General features: G+C 49.3%; 1 protein-coding gene across 1 annotated transcript in view; it reads right to left on the bottom strand.

The window, feature by feature from the left end:
• Window positions 1-6,529, bottom strand: part of LOC108543268 (NACHT domain- and WD repeat-containing protein 1) — a gene marked incomplete at its 3' end in the record, with an annotated part of 53,703 nt that extends 47,174 nt beyond the window's left edge. Inside the window, exon 1 of the mRNA XM_017893682.1 lies at window positions 6,479-6,529. Coding sequence (XP_017749171.1) covers window positions 6,479-6,490 — 12 coding nt within the window. The remainder of the gene's footprint in view (window positions 1-6,478) is intronic.
• Between the last annotated feature and the right edge of the window lie 11,859 nt (window positions 6,530-18,388).

The following is an 18,388-nucleotide window of genomic DNA, read 5'->3' as shown; positions in this document are numbered from 1 at the left end:
CTTCCTTCCTTCCTTCCTTCCTTCCTTCCTTCCTTCCTTCCTTCCTTCCTTCCTTCCTTCCGTCCTTCCTTCCCTCCCTCCCTCTCTCTCTCTTTCTTTCTTTGTTTTCTTTTTTTTTTTTTGAGACAGAGTCTCACTCTGCTGCCCAGGCTGGAATGCAGTGGCACAATCTCAGCTCACTGCAACCTCCCCCTACCAGGTTCAAGCGATTCTCCTGCCTCAACCTCCAGAGTAGCTGGGATTATATGCACACACCACTACACTGGGCTAATTTTTGTATTTTTGGTAGAGACGAGGTTTTACCATGTTGGCCATGCTGGTCTCGAACTCCTGACCTCAGGTGCCTCGGCCTCCTAAAGCGCTGGGATTACAGGCGTGAGCCACTGCACCCAGACTTTTTTTATTTTATTTTATTTTAATTTTTTACTTTTTGTAGAGATGGGACCTTGCCATGTTGCTCAGGCTGGTCTTGAACTCCTGAGCTCAAGCAATCCACCCACCTCAGCGGGACAAATCTACTTTAGATTGAGGGGCAGAGAAGGGCTCCCTGAAGAAGGGTGTTTGCACTGAGACCCAAAGGATCAGAATAAGAAGGAGAAGAGGGAACAGTGAGAGTGATAGTCCTGATATCAGCCCCATGGCCCTGTGGATTCCCGGATCTATGGGTTCTGGTGTGGATACAACAGGTAGACAAGGAGGTGACCGCATGAGATAAGGTTGGGGAGGTGAGGCCGGGCGCGGTGGCTCAAGCCTGTAATCCCAGCACTTTGGGAGGCCGAGACGGGCGGATCACGAGGTCAGGAGATCGAGACCATCCTGGCTAACATGGTGAAACCCCGTCTCTACTAAAAAATACAAAAAACTAGCCGGGCGAGGTGGCGGGCGCCTGTAGTCCCAGCTGCTTGGGAGGCTGAGGCAGGAGAATGGCCTAAACCCAGGTGGCGGAGCTTGCAGTGAGCTGAGACCCGGCCACTGCACTCCAGCCTGGGCGGCAGAGTGAGACTCCGTCTCAAAAAAAAAAAAAAAAAAAAGGTTAGGGAGGTGAGCAGGGTCCGGTCACACAGGGCCATGCAGCTGTGGCAAGATTCTGGCAGTTCTGGCCCAGCGCGGTGGCTCAAGCTTGTAATCCCAGCACTTTGGGAGGCCGAGACGGGTGGATCACGAGGTCAGGAGATCGAGACCATCCTGGCTAACACGGTGAAACCACGTCTCTACTAAAAAAATACAAAAAACTAGCCGGGCGTGGTGGTGGGCGCCTGTAGTCCCAGCTACTCGGGAGGCTGAGGCAGGAGAATGGCGTAAACCCGGGAGGGAGAGCTTGCAGTGAGCTGAGATCCGGCCACCGCACTCCAGCCTGGGCGACAGAGCGAGACTCCGTCTCAAAAAAAAAAAAAAAAAGATTCTGGCAGTTTTTAAGCCTAACACACAGTACATTGGTCATAAATGTTAGTTGCAACATCATACGCCACTCACAGCAACTCTATCAAGTTGGGTTCTCAGTCTGGCTTCTCGAGGAGGAAACAGAGGGTCCGGGAGGCTCCCACGTGAGTCACTACCTGAGCAGCATTCACATTACAGAGGTTTCCCAAGTCTGCCACCTAGGCCTCCCAACGTGCTGGGATTGCAGGCATTAACCACTGCACCCAGCCCACAAGCTGCAATTACTGAATTGTTTTTTTCTTTCTTTTTTTTTTTTGAGATGGATTCTCACTCTGCCGCCCAGGCTGGAGTGCAGGGGCGTGATCTTGGCTCACTGCAAGCTCCGCCTCCTGGGTTCACGCCATTCTTCTGCCTCAGCCTCCCGAGTAGCTGGGACTACAGGCGCCCGCCACCATGCCCGGCTAATTTTTTGTATTTTAGTAGAGACGGGGTTTCACCGTGTTAGCCAGGATGGTCTCAATCTCCTGACCTCGTGATCCACCTGCCTCTGCCTCCCAAAGTGCTGGGATTACAGGCGTGAACCACCGCGCCCAGCCTGCAATTACTTAATTTATGTGTCCGTTCCCCCAGCCAGGATGTAATCTCTATGAGAGCACATATACATAGAGTGGTGTGGCCAGGCACGGTGGCTCACGCCTGTAATCCCAGCACTTTGGGAGGCTGAGGGGGGCCAGATGACCTGAGGTCAGGAGTTCGACACCAGCCTGGTCAACATGGTGAAACCCCATCTCTACTAAAAATACAAAAATTAGTTGGGCATGGTGGCAGATGGCCTTAATCTTAGCTGCTCAGGAGGCTGAGGCAGGAGAATCCCTTGAACCCGGGAGGCAGAGGTTGTAGTGAGTCCAGATCGCACCACTGCACTCCAAACTGGGCGACAGAGTGAGACTCCATCTCAAAAAAAAAAAAAAAAAAAAGAGCAATGACCCGGCAAATGTTCCATAATACTCTGTTCTCCAAAACAAATGTTTTTAAATCCGATTTGTATTTTCTGCCAATTTCTGTGGTTTAAATACTCCACCTTGCTTAATATCAAGTTGCCAATTGACTTCACTGAATGTGGAGCTGGGCAGTGCTGTGTAGCAGCATGCTATTATCTAACATCCCCTTTTTGAGTTTTTGGTTTGTTTATTTTGTTTTTTGAGACAGAATTTTGCTCTGTTGTCCGGTCTGGAGCGCCATGGCACAATCTCGGCTCACTGAAACCTCTGCCTCCCAGATTCAAGGGATTCTCCTGCCTCAGCCTCCTGAGTAGCTGGGATTACAGGCACCCACCACCATGCCTGGCTAATCTTTTGTATTTTTAGTAGAGACAGGGTTTCACCATGTTGCCCAGGTTGGTCTTCAACTCCTGACCTCAAGTGATCCACCTGCCTCAGCCTCACAAAGTGCTGAGATTACAGGCGTGAAACACGGTATTGGTTCACGTCTAGGTCTCTTAAAGGACTCTATGAGCCGTGCCCATCGCCCTGACACTGCCTGAGAGTGCCCACCTGCCTCTGAGCCCCCATCCGTACACTGCACCTTACCTGAGACTGTGGAACTGATGAAGATGGTCACACCGGTGGGCGGAGGTGGTGGGAGGGGGCCGGCTTCACCCTGCAGAAGCCGATGGCGGGTACTCGGGCTGAGGGGGCCCACGCTCATTGCTGCCCACCCACTGAGATGACTCTTCCCCTGGAAAGGGCCTGGGGCTCAGAGACCTCACGCCAGCAGCCAGGCAGCCTTCCTGGGAGGCCAGCCAGGCAGGGCCATCAGGAACAGGGAGCCAGTTTCACCTTCCGAGGCTCCCCCAGTGACCTGAAACTCCCACCACCTCCAGCGCCTCTGGGGAGCTGAACCAACTCCTCTCCACTGCTTTCCTTGGTCTGTAAGCACTCATGGAGGGATACTAGACAGTGGCCTCCCCGCCAAGACCTCTGGATATTGGCTCTTCTAAGCACGGGAGTCCTCTTCCCAGCTCCTCATCCTCAGAGCTCAGTGGTCGCCACAGCAACTGTGGTTTCCCAGTGCTGGGAGGTGGGCCCGGGGACCAGCCAATCTCTTGAACACCTGGGTCCCCTGGGGCCTGCCCATGTAAACTGAGCCTGAACCCAGGTGTACGGAGGAGATGCTGGGAGCCATGCCCAGCCCCACAGCCCAGACAAGAAAGACAAACGCTTGACGAAAGTCTCACTCCATCCCGCCCTTACCACCCCCTCCCACGAGGCAAAGTCCTTCCACGTCCAGGCACCGCACGTACTATTTCAACCAGCTGTTCTCACCTGGGGACCATTCAGCTCCCAGGGGACACTTGCAATGTCTGGAGACCTTTTCAGTTGCCACGACTGGGGGAATGATACTGGCATCGTGTAAGTAGAGACCAGGGATGCTGCTCAACATCTTACAATGCCCAGGAAGCCCCCACAAAGAATGATCCATCCCCAAGTTGTCAGCAGTGTTGAAAAACTGAGAAACCAGTTTTAGGCCAGGTGCAGTGGCTCATGCCTGTAATCCCAGCACTTTGGGAGGCCGAGGCGGATGGATCACTTGGGGTGAGGAGTTCAAACCAGCCTGGCCAACATGGTGAAACCTCGTCTCTATGAAAAATACAAAAATAGCCGGGCATGATGGCACAGGCCTGTAGTCCTAGCTACTTGGGAGGCTGAGACAGGAGAAACACTTGAACTCAGGAGGTGGAGGTTGCAGTGAACTGAGATCGCACCACTGCACTCCAGCCTGTTGACAGAGCAAGGCACCATCTCAAAAGAAAAAAGAAAAAAAGAAAGAAAACAGTTTTAAATCAACTCTAGTAGCTGGGCACGATGGCTTGTTCTAGTAATCCCAGCTATTCAAGAGGCCAGGGTGGGAGGGTCACTTGAGCCAGGAGTTCAAAACCAGCCTGGGCAACACAGTGAGACCTCATCTCTGCAAAAAAAAAAGCTTTATAAAATATAGACATGGGCCAGGAGCAGTGGTGTCTCACGCCTGTAATCTCAACACTTTGGGAGGCCGAGGTGGGTGGATCACCTGAGGTCAGGAGTTTAAGACCAGCCTGACCAACATGGAGAAACCCCATCTCTTCTAAAACTACAAAATTAGCCAGGTGTGGTGGTGCATGCCTATAATCCTAGCTACTCGGGAGGCTGAGGCAGGAGAATCACTTGAACCAGGGGGGTGGAGGTTGCAGTGAGCCGAGATCCTGCCACTGCACTCCAGCCTGGGCAACGAGAATGAAACTCTGTCTCAAAACAAAACAAAAAACAATGTAGCCATGGCATGGTAGTGTGGCCTGTTGTCCCAGCTACTAGGGAGGCTGAGATGGGAGGATGGCATGAGTCCAAGAGTTCAAAGCTGCTGTGAGCTATGATCACATGCCTGTAATCCCACCGCTTTGGGAGGCCAAGGTAGATGGATCACTTGAGGTTATGAGTTCAAGACCAGCCTGTCCAACATGGTGAAACCCGTCTCTACTAAAAATACAGAAATTAACCGGGAGTGGTGGTGCACCCTTGTAGTCCCAGCTACTCGGGAGGCTGAGGCAGGGGCATCGCTTGAACCTGGGAGGCAGAGGTTGAAGTGAGCCAAAATCGTGCCACTGCATTCCAGCCTGAGTGACAGAGGGAGACTCCATCTCAAAAATAAATAAATAAATAAATGAACAAGAAGATTAAATAAATAAATAAACTCTAGCTAGCTATCTTTGCCTGCAGGAGGTTTGTTGTTATGTGATACAGGGTCTTCCTCTGCCACCCAGGCTGGAGCGCAGTGGTGCGATCATAGGTCACTGCAGCCTCCATCTCCTGGGCTCGAGTGATCCTCCCATCTCAGCCTCCCAAGTAGCTGGGTGGGTTAATTTTTTTTTTTTTTTTTTTTTTGAGACGGAGTCTCGCTCTGTCGCCCCAGGGCTGGAGTTTCAGGTGCACCCGATCTCGGCTCACTTGCAAGCTCCGGCCTCCCAGGTTCACGCCATTCTTTCCTGGCCTCCAGCCTTCCGGGTAGCTGGGGGGACCACAGGCGGCCCCACCCACCACGCCCGGCTAATTTATATTTTTAGTAGAGACGTTTGCGTTTCACCGGTGCTTAGCCAGGATGGTCTCAATCTCCTGACCTCGTGATCCGCCCGCCTTGGCCTCCCAAAGTGCTGGGATTACAGGTGTGAGCCACTGCGCCCGGCCATGTCTGCTTAATTTAAAAAAAAAAAAATTTTGTCTAGAGTCTGGGCACAGTGGCTCATGCCTATAATCCCAGCACTTTGGGAGTCCAAGATGGGCGAATCATTTGAGCCCAGGGGTCCAGGATCAGCCTGGCCAACATGGTAAAACCTTGTCTCTACTAAAACTACAAAAATTAGCTGGACATGGTGGTGCACACCTGTAGTCCCAGCTATTTGAGAAGCTGAGGCGTGGGAATCGCTTGAACCTGGGAGGCAGAGAGGTTGCAGTGAGCCAAGATAATACCACTGCACTCCAGCCTGGGCGACAGAGTGAGACTCCATCTCAAAAAATAAAAAATAAAATAAAAATTTTTGGCCAGGCACAGTGGCTCACGCCTGTAATCCCAGCACTTTGGGAGGCCGAGGTGGGTGGATCACCTGAGGTCAGGAGTTCCATACCAGCCTGGCCAACATGGTGAGACCCTGTCTCTACCAAAAATACAAAAAATTAGCTAGGCGTGATGGCACACACCTGTAGTCCCAGCTACTTGGGAGGCTGAGGCAGGAGAATGACTTGAACCCGGGAGGCAGAGGTTGCAGTGAGCCGAGATCACACCATTATACTCCAGCCTGGGCAACAGAGGTGAAACTTCATCTCCAAAAAATTTTTTTTTGGTAGAGATGGGATCTTACTGGGTTGAGTTCAAGGCTGGAACTTGGCAGGCTCCTGGCAATAAGCAATCCTCCCACCCGAGCCTCCCAAAGTGCTGATATTACAAGCGTGAGCCCCCACACCCAGCCATGATCTGACATTATTGAAAATGCCCTGGCGACCTGAATCCTGCCCCACCTCTTCACAGCAGTAGCAAACCACCGCTGGAGGCAGAGAGAACACATGTATACCTTGGCATCCATGAGCCTGGTTTGAATGCCGGCTCCTCCATCGCCCTCCTGGAGGACTTACGCAAGTGGCCTCCCTCCCAGGGCATCAGCTGCATAGTCTGTGAAATGAAAATAAGAGCCATTCAGGGCGCTCGTCTCTGCAGCAATACATGAGGTAGCGCAATGTGTTAGCAGATCAAAATTAATGCCAAAAATATCCACCTTGAACAAAACATTGACAAAGCAGTTGGGAGATAGGTCTGTAAAATGCCCAGCATGTAGTGAGCCCTCAACAAAACAGTGATATTGATTCTACTGAGTCAACTGTATTTTCAAACCTCTGTGTCTTTGCTCTTACTATCCTCTCTGCCTCAACTTCCCTTCCCTGCCTTGTCCACTCAGGACAGACTCTGCCATTGAGGGATCCCCAAGAGGACCCTCAAGTTCCATGATTCCTTAGGACTCAGAGAATTTAAAAATGGTGTTATATCCCAGGCGAGGTGGCTCACGTCTGTAATCCCAGCACTTTAGGAGGCCAAGGAGGGCCGATCACTAGAGGTCAGGAGTTGGAGACCAGCCCAGCCAACTTGGTGAAACCCTGTCTCTACTAAAAATACAAAAATTAGCTGGGCATGACGGTGCACGTCTGTAATCCCAGCTACTTGGGGGGCTGAGACACGAGAATTGCTTGAACCCAGGAGGCGGAGGTTGCAGTGAGCTGAGATCACACCACACCCAGTCTCGGCAACAGAGCGACATTTCATCTCAACACAAAACAAAACAAAACAGAAAAAGCTGTAAAATAGGTACTCATACGTTATGATGAATGGATATAAATTAAAATCAGCCAAGGGGCCAGGCACAGATTATAGGCTCATGCCTATAATCTCAGCACTTTGAGAGGCTGAGATGGGGTATTGCTTGAGCCCAGGAGTTCAAGACCAGCCTGGGCAACACAGGGAGACAGCATCTCTACAAAATAAAAAATTATCCAGGGCCAGACATGGTGGCTCATGCCTGTAATCCCAGCAGTTTGGGAGTCCAAGGGTTCAAGACCAGCCTGGGCAACATGATGAAACCCCATCTCCACAAAAAAATTTAAAAATTAGCCAGATGTGGTGGTGCATACCTGTAGTCCCAGCTATTCACGAGGCTGAGGTGAGAGGATCACTTGAGCCTGGGAGGCAGAGGTTGCAGTGAGCCAAGATCACAACACTGTACTCCAGCCTGGGCAACAGAGCAAGACCCTATATTAAAAAAAAAAAAAAATCAGCTGGGCATGGTGATTCATGTCTGTGGTCCTAGCTACTTGGGAGGCTGAGATGAGAGAATCACTTGAACCCAGGAGGGTGAGGCTGCAGTGAGCCATAATTATGCCACTGTACTCCAGCCTGGGCAACAGAGCGAGACTCTGTCTCAAAAAATAAAATAAGATCAGGCACAGGAAGAGGCATCCAGGGCAGGGTCCAGGAGAGACCAGGTGTGAGATTTCAGTTGTCCCCTCCCAGTGAAGTTGTGTGGCCAGCACTTAAGTCTCCCAGCAGTGACGTGTGACAACATGCATAGTTTGCCACCAACTAGGAAAGCTCTCCTGAGCCTTGGTGTCTGGGGTTTTTATTGGGGGTTGGTCATGTAGAAATCATTGATCACCTGCATGGCTGACTTTAATCCCCAGCCGCTCCAGGGGTCAACTGATATCGCATGACTCAAAACTCCCTCTCTAAGTCGTGTTGTTAGTATCCAGTGTGAGCCAAGGCTCTCCAGGTAAACAAAGATACTCTTATCCCTTTCCAAGGGCTTAGAGGTCATTTCCCAGGAGCAGGTCAAGAGCTACACTTTTAATGTGTGGGGCGTGGACAACTCAGGTCTGCTGAGTTAATTCTTTTTTTCTTTTTTTTTGTTTTTTAAGAGTCAGGGTCAGCCAGGCACAGTGGCTCACATCTGTAATCCCAGCACTTTGGTAGGCTGAGGCAGGCAGATCGCCTGAGGTCGGGAGTTTGAGACTGGCCTGGCCAACATGGAGAAACCCCGTCTCTTCTAAAAATACAAAATTAGCTGGGCGTGATGGTGCATGCCGGGGAGGCTGAGGCAGGAGAATTGCTTGAACCCAGGAGGCGGAGGTTGTAGTGAGCTGAGATCGTGCCATTGCACTCCAGCCTGGGCAATAAGAGCGAAACTCCGTCTCAAAGAAAAAAAAAAGAGTCAGGATCTTGCTTTGTCGCCCAGGCTGGAGTGCAGTGGTACTATTGTGGCTCACCGCAGCCTCCATCTCCTGTCCCCAATTGATCCTCCCATCTCAGCCTCCTGAGTAGCTGGGACTACAGGCACACAAAACCATGCCCAGCTAGATAGGCACACACCACCATGCCCAGCTAGTTTTTTAAGTTTGCTTTTTTTTTTTTAAGAGACATGGTTTCACTCTGTTGCCCAGATTAGAGTGCAGTGACATGATCATAGCTCACTACAGCCTTGAACTCCAGGATTTAAGCCATCCTCCTGCCTCAGCCTCTCAAGTAGCTGGAACTGTAGGCATGTGCCACCACGCTAGGCTTAAGTTTTTTATTTTTTGTAGAGACAGGGGTCTCACTATGTTGGCCAGGCTGGTCTTGAACTCTTGGCCTCAAGCCATCCTCCTGCCTCAGCCTCCCAAAGTGCTGGGATTAGGGGCATGAGCCACCACGTGCAGCCAGAGTTAATTATTTTCTCAACAGTAAAGGCCCAGTAAGTAGAGTTGAGTGTCACCATTTGACAGATGAGAAAACTGCAGCTTAGAGTGAGAACTTTCTCACCAGCTAGAACGGCAGAGTCAGGGAGCCAGTGCTGGTCTACTCCCTCTCCTCCAGGGACCCTGCCCCCATAAACCCAGCCCAGCCACCCAGCCACCTTCCCACAACTCACCCAGATACCACAGTTTAGCTGCAGCCTGCTCATCTCACTAAGGCTCCAGTTCTCGGTCCCAGCATCTCTCCAGACCTCTCTTAGCACCTCCTCCCCAATCTTCTGACCTTGAATTTGCCTCTACCACAATTTCTGGTCCTTCTCTCATTTTCCTGGGTCGCAGCAGGCTCCTTGGACCTGAATTCACTTCAGTGCATGGCCACACTCCCTCAGTTACTGCCTCCTGATGTTCGTAGGAGGATCAGAGGTTTTGACCTTGACTTTCACCTCTAGGCTTTTTTCTGCGCTCTATCCCAGGCTTCCTCCATCTCAGTAGGACAGACATTTGAGACAGATCATCCTCTGTGGTGGTAATTGTCCCATGCATTTTAGGATGTTGCAAAACATTTCCGGCCCCCACCCACTAGATTTCAACAGCACACCACCCCCCAACCACCACCACCAAAGTCTTGACAATTAAAAAGTATCCCTAGACTGAATGTGGTGGCTCACGCCTCTAATCCCAGCACTTTGAGGGGCCAAAGCAAGCAGATTGCTTGAGGCCAGGAGTTCGAGACCAGCCTGGCCAACATGGCGAAACCCCATCTCCACTAAAAATACAAAAATTAGCTGGCGTAGTAGCATGTACCTGTAATCCCAACTACTTGGAAGCCTGAGGCAGGAGAATCACTGGAACCCGGGAAGCGGAGGTTGCAGTGAGCCAAGATCATGCCACTGCACTCCAACCTGGGCGACAGAGCGAGACTGACTCTGTCTCAAAAAAAAAAGCCTCAGCCGGGCGCAGTGGCTCATGCCTGTAATCCCAGCACTTTGGGAGGCCAAGGCAGGCGGATCACAAGGTCAGGAGATCAAGACCATCCTGGCTAACATGGTGAAATCCATCTCTACTAAAAATACAAAAAATTAGCAGGGTGTGCGGCGGATGCCTGTAGTCCCAGCTACTTGGGAGGCTGAGGCAGGAGAATGGCATGAACCTGGGAGGCGGAGCTTGCCGCAAGCCCGACGCTCCGTGCCCCACTGCAACTCCAGCCTGGCAACCAGAGCGCCAAGACTCCATCTCAAAAAAACAAAAAAAAACAAAAGTCTTCCTAGACATTGCAATGTCTCCTAGGGGGCAGAATTCCCTTACTTGAGAACCCCTAGTCTAATGCATTTAGCTGATTTCAACCTCAGGGCCTTTGCACATCCTGTACCTTAATGTTCTATGCTGCATCTGTTCATGTCGTTCACATTTTAGCTTCAATGCTACCTCCTCTTGAGAGGCTGTCTCTGACCATCCCATTGCGTAGTGACCCCTTAAGTCACTCCCAATGCCATCGCCCTATTTTAATTTTCTGCACGGTACTCACCACCAGCGGATATGTTTCTACGTGTTATTGTTTGTCTCTCCCATGAGAAAGTGAATTCTATGAGCCCAAGGATCTTGTCTGGTAAGGTTGGCGTGCCTGGCACATAGTAGGTGCTCAGTAAATTATCATCACAACAGGTTCTTCCGCAACTGTTTCTCTTTCTTGACTTCTGTTTGTTGCTGAAGAAGACAGCTAAGCAAGATTGGGCTTCCCCAGTAAGGACAGAGGCCCTTTGCAGTGTTCGCGTTCTGGCTGTCCTGGGGGTTCCAGCCTCTCTTTTGCCCTTGCTGGTAGCAGAAGGGCCAATATAGACTCCTCTGGGGAAATAGGCTAGAGAGGACAGTTTCCTGGCCTCGGCGCCACCCGGAAGACAAGCCCCTAGCTATCCTAGTAACTTTTGTCTTACGTATTTTATGTGTCTCTCCTTGCCCAATTCTCCCAGCAACTGGGATAATGAAAGAAATTGTTTGCACTCGGGCCCCAGCTTAGCCGGGCATTCAGCCCAGACTTGGTGGTTAACCATTGTGTGCCAGGCTGATACGGCTTCTCATAAAACATGCCATACGCTCACATTCTAGAAGTTGCCAGTTGGTTGGCATTTGGCATTAGCAGTCCGTGTTATTACCCCAAGAGATGGACATTATGATCCTGTTTCATGGATGAAGAAAACAAGATGCGGAAAGGTGAAGTCCCTTGCCTGTGACGCTTCACCACTGTGCACCTGAATTTTCTCACTAACCTCCTGGGTTGGTGAGACAGTGAAATGCATTTATACAGAGAGTGAGACTAATACCACGCCTACATCACAGGAAGGGCCTGTGAGATGTTAGCCATGATTAATTACCATTAAAACTCCAAGGCCGGGCACGGTGGCTCACACCTGTAATCCCAGCACTTTGGGAGGCTGAGGTGGGTGGATCACCTGAGGTCAGGCATTCAAGACCAGACTGGCCAATATGGTGAGACCCCTATCTCTACTAAAAATACAAAAATTAGCTGGGGGTGGTGACGCATGCCTGTAATCCCAGCTACTTGGGAGGCTGAGCTATAAGAATTGTTTGAACCCAGGAGTCGGGGATTGCAATGAGCTGAGATCCCACCACTGCACTCCAGCCTGGGCGACAGAGTGAGACTCTGTCTCAAAAACAAACAAACCAACAAACAAAAAAACTCCAAGCCCAGGCACAGTGGCTCATGCCTGTAACCCCAGCACTTTGGGAGGCCAAGGCACATGGATCTCCTGAGGTCAGGAGTGTGAGACTAGCCTGGACAACATGGTGAGACCCCATCTCTACTAAAAATACAAAAATTAGCTGGGTGTGGTGACGCACGCCTGTAATCCCAGCTACTTGGGAAGCTGAGGCACAAGAATTTGAAGCCGGTAGGTAGAGGTTTCAGTGAGCTGAAAGCACACCACTGCACTCCAGCCTGGGCAACAGAGCAAGACTCCCTCTCAGAAACAAAAACAAACAAACAAAAAAATCACTCCTGCCAGTTTCACTCAGCGAGCGGTAGAGTTCGGGTTCAATCCCAGTTCGGCCTCCAAGATCAAGGTTCCAGTGAGCATTAAGGAAACCGGTCTCTAGACCAGGCTTTCCTGCCGACATTTGGGACCAGACTATCCTTTGTTTGGGGACCCGTCCTATGCAATGTGCGGCATTGAGCAGCATCCCTGGCCTCCACCCACAAGACGAAAGTAGCACGCACATGCTCCAATCACGACAACCGCAAGTGTTTTCCATCACTGCCGAGTGTCCCCTGGGGAACAGAGCCAACCCCTCCCTCACTGCCCCACCTTGAGAATCACTGCTCTACTGACAGAAATAATAAAGCTACCATATTTAATAATAATGTTACTCTGTTTCATAATGTTACTATATTTTGAGGGATAGAAGTTTCAGATGCTCGGTCAGGCGTGGTGGCTCACGCCTGTAATGCCAGCACTTTGGGAGGTTGAGGTGGGTGAATAACCTGAGATTAGGGGTTTGAGACCAGCCTGGCCAATATGGTGAGACCCCATCTCTACTAAAACCAAAATTTAGCCGGGCATGGTGGCAGGCACCTGTAATTCCAGCTACTTGAGAGGCTGAGGCAGGAGGATCACTTAAACCTGGGAGGCAGAGGTTGCAGTGAGCAGAGATTGCACCACTGCACTCCAGCCTGGACGACAGAGCCAGACTAAACTCCATCCCAAAAAAAAAAAAAGAAGGTGCTGCCAGGCACCGTGGCATGCTCCTGTAGTCCCAGCTACTGGGGAGGCCAAGGTGGGAGGGTAACTCAAGGCCAGGAGTTCAAGACCAGCCTGGGCAACATAGTGAGACCCCCATCTCTATAACAACAACAATAACAAAAAATTAGCCAGGCATGGTGGTGTGTGCCTGTACTCCCAGCTACTCGGGAGGTTGAGGTGGGAGGATCGCTTGAGCCCAGAAAGTCAAGGCTGCAGTGAGATATGATTGCCTCACTGCACTCCAGCCTGGGCAACAGAGCAAAACCCTGTCTCTTTAAAAAAAAAAAAAAAAAAAAAAAAAGGAAAAGAAACAAAGTTTTGGGTGCTGAAATTTTAGGAAATATACTGTTTCCAATACTCCAAACAACCTGGGGACTTCAATTTACTATCCCAGTTCATTGATGATGAAAATAGGCTTCCAGACCAACATGGTGAAACCTCGTCTCCACTAAAAATACAAAAATTAGCTGGGCGTGATGGCAGGTGCCTGTAATCCCAGCTACTCAGGAGGCTGAGGCAGGAGAATCGCATGAACCCGGAAGGCGGAGGTTACAGTGAGCCAAGATCACTGTAACCTGGACTGTAACCAGTGCAGTACACTGGAGTGCCACTGCACTCCAGTCTGGGTGACAGAGTGAGACAGTGTCTCAAAAAAAACAAAAAGAAAAAATGAAGAAGAAAAAATAAAATAGGCTTCAAAGAAGTTAAACAATTTCCGAAGCTTCCTTGGCAAGGAAGTGAGCTAGCAGTCAAATTCGTATATGATTCCAAAACTCAACAGTTATTGGCTAAACTGGAAAGTATAGATATTAAAAAATTATTGGTAAAGATTTTGGAGTGTGACAGTGGTATTGTGGCGAGGTTTCTCTTTTTTTGTTTTTGTTTTTGCTTTTTTTGAGACAGAGTTTTGCTCTTGTTGCCCAGGCTGGAGTGCAATGGCGTGATCTTGGCTCGCTGCAACCTACGCCTCCTACGTTCAAGCAATTCTCCTATCTCACCCTCCCATGTAGCTGGCATTACAGGTGCCCGCCACCATGCCTGGCTAATATTTTGTATTTTTAGTAGAGATGGGGTTTCACCATGTTGGCCATGGTCTGGAACTCCTGACCTCAGGTGATGCACCCAACTCGGCCTCGCAAAGTGCTGGGATTATAGGCATGAGCCACCATGCCCGTCCTGGTTAGGTTTTTAAAGAGTCTGGGCCAGGTGCAGTGCCTCATGCCTGTTATCCCAACAGTTTGGGAGGCTAAGGCAGGAGGATCACTTAAGCTCAGGAGTTCAAGACCTGACTGGCCAAGATAGTGAGACTCCATTTTTACAAAAAATTAAAAAATTAACTAGACATGGTGGCATGTGCCTGTGGTCCCAGCTACTCTGAGGTGGAAGGATCACTTGAACCCAAGAGGCTGCAATGAGTCATGATTATGCCACTGTGCTCCAGCCTGGGCAACAGAGCGAGACCCTGTCTCAAAAAAAAAAAAAAGTGTGTATGTTTTAGAGACATATCACAAAATATTTATGGAAAGATAAGATAACTGAGATTTGCTTCAAAATAATACCTGACAGGAAGACTAATGGGGTGCAGGCGGGGTTGGCGAGGTTGAGTAGGGGGTGATGGTGGTTGGGGTGGGCTGTGGTTCATTATACTTATTCTGCCTGCTTTAGTGAGTGTTTTAAATTCCCTATCAGAATATGCTTCAATTTTGTACTCTTAAAAAAATAGTGGCTGGGGCCGGGCACAGTGATTCATGCCTGTAATCCCAGCACTTTGGGAGGCTGAGGCGGGTCAGTCACTTGAGGCCTGGAGTTTGAGACCAGCCTGGACAATATGGCGAAATCCCATCTCTACTAAAAATACAAAAAACAAAAACAACAACAAAAAAAAATTGGCCAGGTGTGGTGGTGCATGCCTGTAATCCCAGCTACTTGGGAGGCTGAGGCACGAGAATTGCTCAAACCCAGGAGGTAGAGGTTTCAGTGAGCTGAGAGCACACCACTGCACTCCAGCCTGGAGGACAGAGCAAGACTGTCTCAAAAAAAAAAAAAAAATAGTGGCTGGGAATGTTGGCTCACGCCTGTAATCCCAGCATTTTGGGAGGCTGAGGCAGGAGGATTGCTTGAGCCCAGGAGTTCGAGACCAGCCTGGGCAACATAGCGAAATCCCATCTCTACAAAAACAAAAAATAAACATTCACCACACTTGGTGGTGCATGCCTGTAGTCCCAGCTACTGGGGAGGCTGAGGTGGGAAGATCATTTGAGCCCAAGAGCTTGAGGCTGCTGTGAGCTGTGACTGCACCACTGCACTCCAGCCTGAGTGACAGAGCAAGACTCTGTTTAAAAAATAAAAAAAAAAATCATGGTTATCCTTATGCATTGAGTAACCACGAGCCCAGGGCTAGGGGATTTCTGTGCCATCAACCTTAGAACCAACACAGGGATTAGGAGTGCTGAGCTGACCCCTGCAGTCAAAAATCTGCATGTAACTTTTGACTACCAACAGTCTACTCTTGACCAAAAGCCTTACTGATGACATAAATGGTCGATGAACAGTGATTTTCTACATTCTATGTATTATAAACTGTATTCTTGCAATAAGTAAGCTAGAGAAAAGCAAATGTCACTAAAAAAATTCTGGTGGTTTTTTTTGTTTGGTTGGTTTTTTGTTTTGTTTTGTTTCATTATTTGAGACGGAGTCTCACTCTGTCGCCCAGGCTAGAGTGCAGTGGTATGATCTTGGCTCACTGCAACCTCTGCCTCCCGGGTTCAAGCGATTCTCTTGCCTCAGCCTTCTGAGTAGCTGGGGTTACAGGCACCCACCACCACGCCTGGCTAATTTTTGTATTTTTAGTAGAGGCAGGGTTTTGCCATGTTGGCTGGGCTGGTCTTGAACTCCTAGCCTCCAAAGTGCCGGGATTACAGGAGTGAGCCACCATGCCCATCCAGAAACTTTAAAGGAAGAGAAAACATATTTACTATGGATGAGGTGGAAGTGGATCATCACAAAAGCGTTCATCCTTGTCGTCTTCACCTCCAGTAAGCTAAGGAGGAGGAGGGGGAGGAGGAGGAGGGAGAAGAGAAGGAGGGCTTGGTCTTACTGTCTCAGGGGTGGCAGAGGTGGAAAAAAATCCACACTTAAGTACACCCATGCAGTTCAAACTCGTGTTGTTCAAGGATTAACTGCACTTCCTTAGTCATCCCTGTGTGGTTAACGTTATAATACCCACTTTGCAAAAGAGGAATCTAAGCTGGGAGATGTTAATAAACCCAATTAAACTGAGGAAGGAGGCGTCCTTGCTGCAGCGTGAGTGGGGAAAGAGCGCCCCCTGGAGGCCATCACGCGAATGACCAAAAGCAGCTTGAACCCGGGGAGAGGCTGCAGAGAGGCGCTGGACAGGGAGCAACATTGGGGGAAAAGGGTAAAAAGAGAAAAAAGCAACAAAGATAAAGAATATTTTTTCCAATTTTTTATTGTGTCTAAATAATACATAATATTTAAATACTTTTTTTTTGAGACGGAGTCTCACTCTGTTGCCCAGTCTGGAGTTCAGTGGCGCGATCTCAGCTAACTGCAAGCTCCGCCTCCCAGGTTCATGCCATTCTCCTGCCTCAGCCACCTGAGTAGCTGGGACTACAGGCGCCTACCACCACGCCAGGCTAATTTTTTGTATTTTTTAGTAGAGACGGGGTTTCACTGTGTTAGCCAGGATGGTCCCGATCTCCTGACCTCTTGATCCACCCGCCTCGGCCTCCCGAAGTGCTGGGATTACAGGCGTGAGCCACCGCGCCAGGCCACACCTGACTAATTTTTAAATTTTTTGTGGAGGTAGGGTCTCACTATGCTGTCCAGGTTGGTCTGGAACTCCTGGCCTGAAGGGATCCTCCCACCTCAGCTTCCCAAAGTTCTGGGATTACAGGCATTAGCCACCGAGCCTGGTCTATTCGTTAATTTACTTATTGAGAGACCAGGTCTCCCTGTATCATCAGGCTGCAGTTTAATGACACAATTACAGTTCACTGCAGCCTTGAACTTCTGGGCTCAAGTGATCCTCCTACCTCAGCCTCTCAAGTAGCCAGGACTATAGGCACAAGCCACTATGCTCAGCCCTAAGACAGGTACTTTTTTTAATACTTAATTTATTATTATGGCTTTTTGCAACATGGCAAAACATTACAGCTTAAAGCAGACATCATCTTCTTATAGAGGAGGAAAAAGTTTTGCAATCAAATCAAATTGTAATTAAGAGGTCATTGCTATACCATTTTATTCAGTTTAATAAAAATGATATTATAACTTCATGAACTCCAGAGATAATAGGCAAAAAACCAGTGGATACACTGGTTGAATAATAAAGAATACGATAAGGAATTTAGGTCCATCTATGCCTATGATCATAAACATGAAAGACTGCAAAACAATTTATGAACTTAGAATAATCACAGATCTATTCATAAAAGTTCAAAATGTGCCTGATTACCAGCAAAGGAATTATTAAGGTGTTCAGTGAAGGGAATGGAGCAGGGCTGGGTGCGGTGGCTCATGCCTGTAATCCCAGCACTTTGGGAGGCTGAGGTGGGTGGATCACCTAAAGTCAGGAGTTTGAGAACAGCCTGACCAACATGGTGAAACCCTGTCTCTACTAAAAATACAAAAATTAGCTGGGTGTATTGGCATGCACTTGTAATCTCAGCTACTCAGGAGGCTGAGGCATAAGAATCGCTTCAGCCCGGGAGGCCGAGGTTGCAGTGAGCGGAGATCACGCCACTGCACTCCAGCCTGGGTGACAGACCGAGACTCCATCTCAAAAAAAAAAATAAAAAATAAAAAGGAAAGAAAGAAAGAAATGAAAATGAAGCAGAATAAAATATAAAATGTCTTTTTTATTTCTCTCTGATTTCAACTTCCTTTTTATCTGTATGTCGCATAGGGAGAAGATGTGCCTTGATACTGAAGACCCAATGCTCCAGTGGAAGAAGATTGTCATCAGAAAATATTAGGTATAGGCCGGGTGTGGTGGCTCACGCCTGTAATCCCAGCACTTTGGGAGGCTGAAGTCAGTGGATCACGAGGTCAGGAGTTCAAGACCAGCCTGGCCAACATAGTGAAACCCCGTCTCTACTAAAAATACAAAAAATTAGCCAGGCACAGTGGCGGGCACCTATAATCCTAGCTATTCAGGAGGCTGAGACAGAATTGCTTGAATCTATGAGGCAGAGCTTGCAGTGAGCCAAGATTTGCCTGTAATCACAGCTACTTGGGGGGCTGAGGCAGGAGAATCACTTGAAACCTGGAGGCAGAGGTTGTAGTGAGCCAAGATCACGCCACTGCACTCCAGCCTGGGCAACAGAGCAAGACTCTGTCTCAAAAAAAGAAAAAGAGGGACGGAGGGAAGGAGGGAAGGAAGGAAGGAAGGAAGGAAGGAAGGAAGGGAGGAAGGGAGGGAAGGAAGGAGGG

Source organism: Rhinopithecus bieti, unplaced genomic scaffold (genome assembly GCF_001698545.2).
Source record: "Rhinopithecus bieti isolate Rb0 unplaced genomic scaffold, ASM169854v2 scaffold_23826, whole genome shotgun sequence".
Classification (NCBI taxonomy): domain Eukaryota; kingdom Metazoa; phylum Chordata; class Mammalia; order Primates; family Cercopithecidae; genus Rhinopithecus; species Rhinopithecus bieti.
This window is presented reverse-complemented; position numbering and strand designations above follow the sequence as displayed.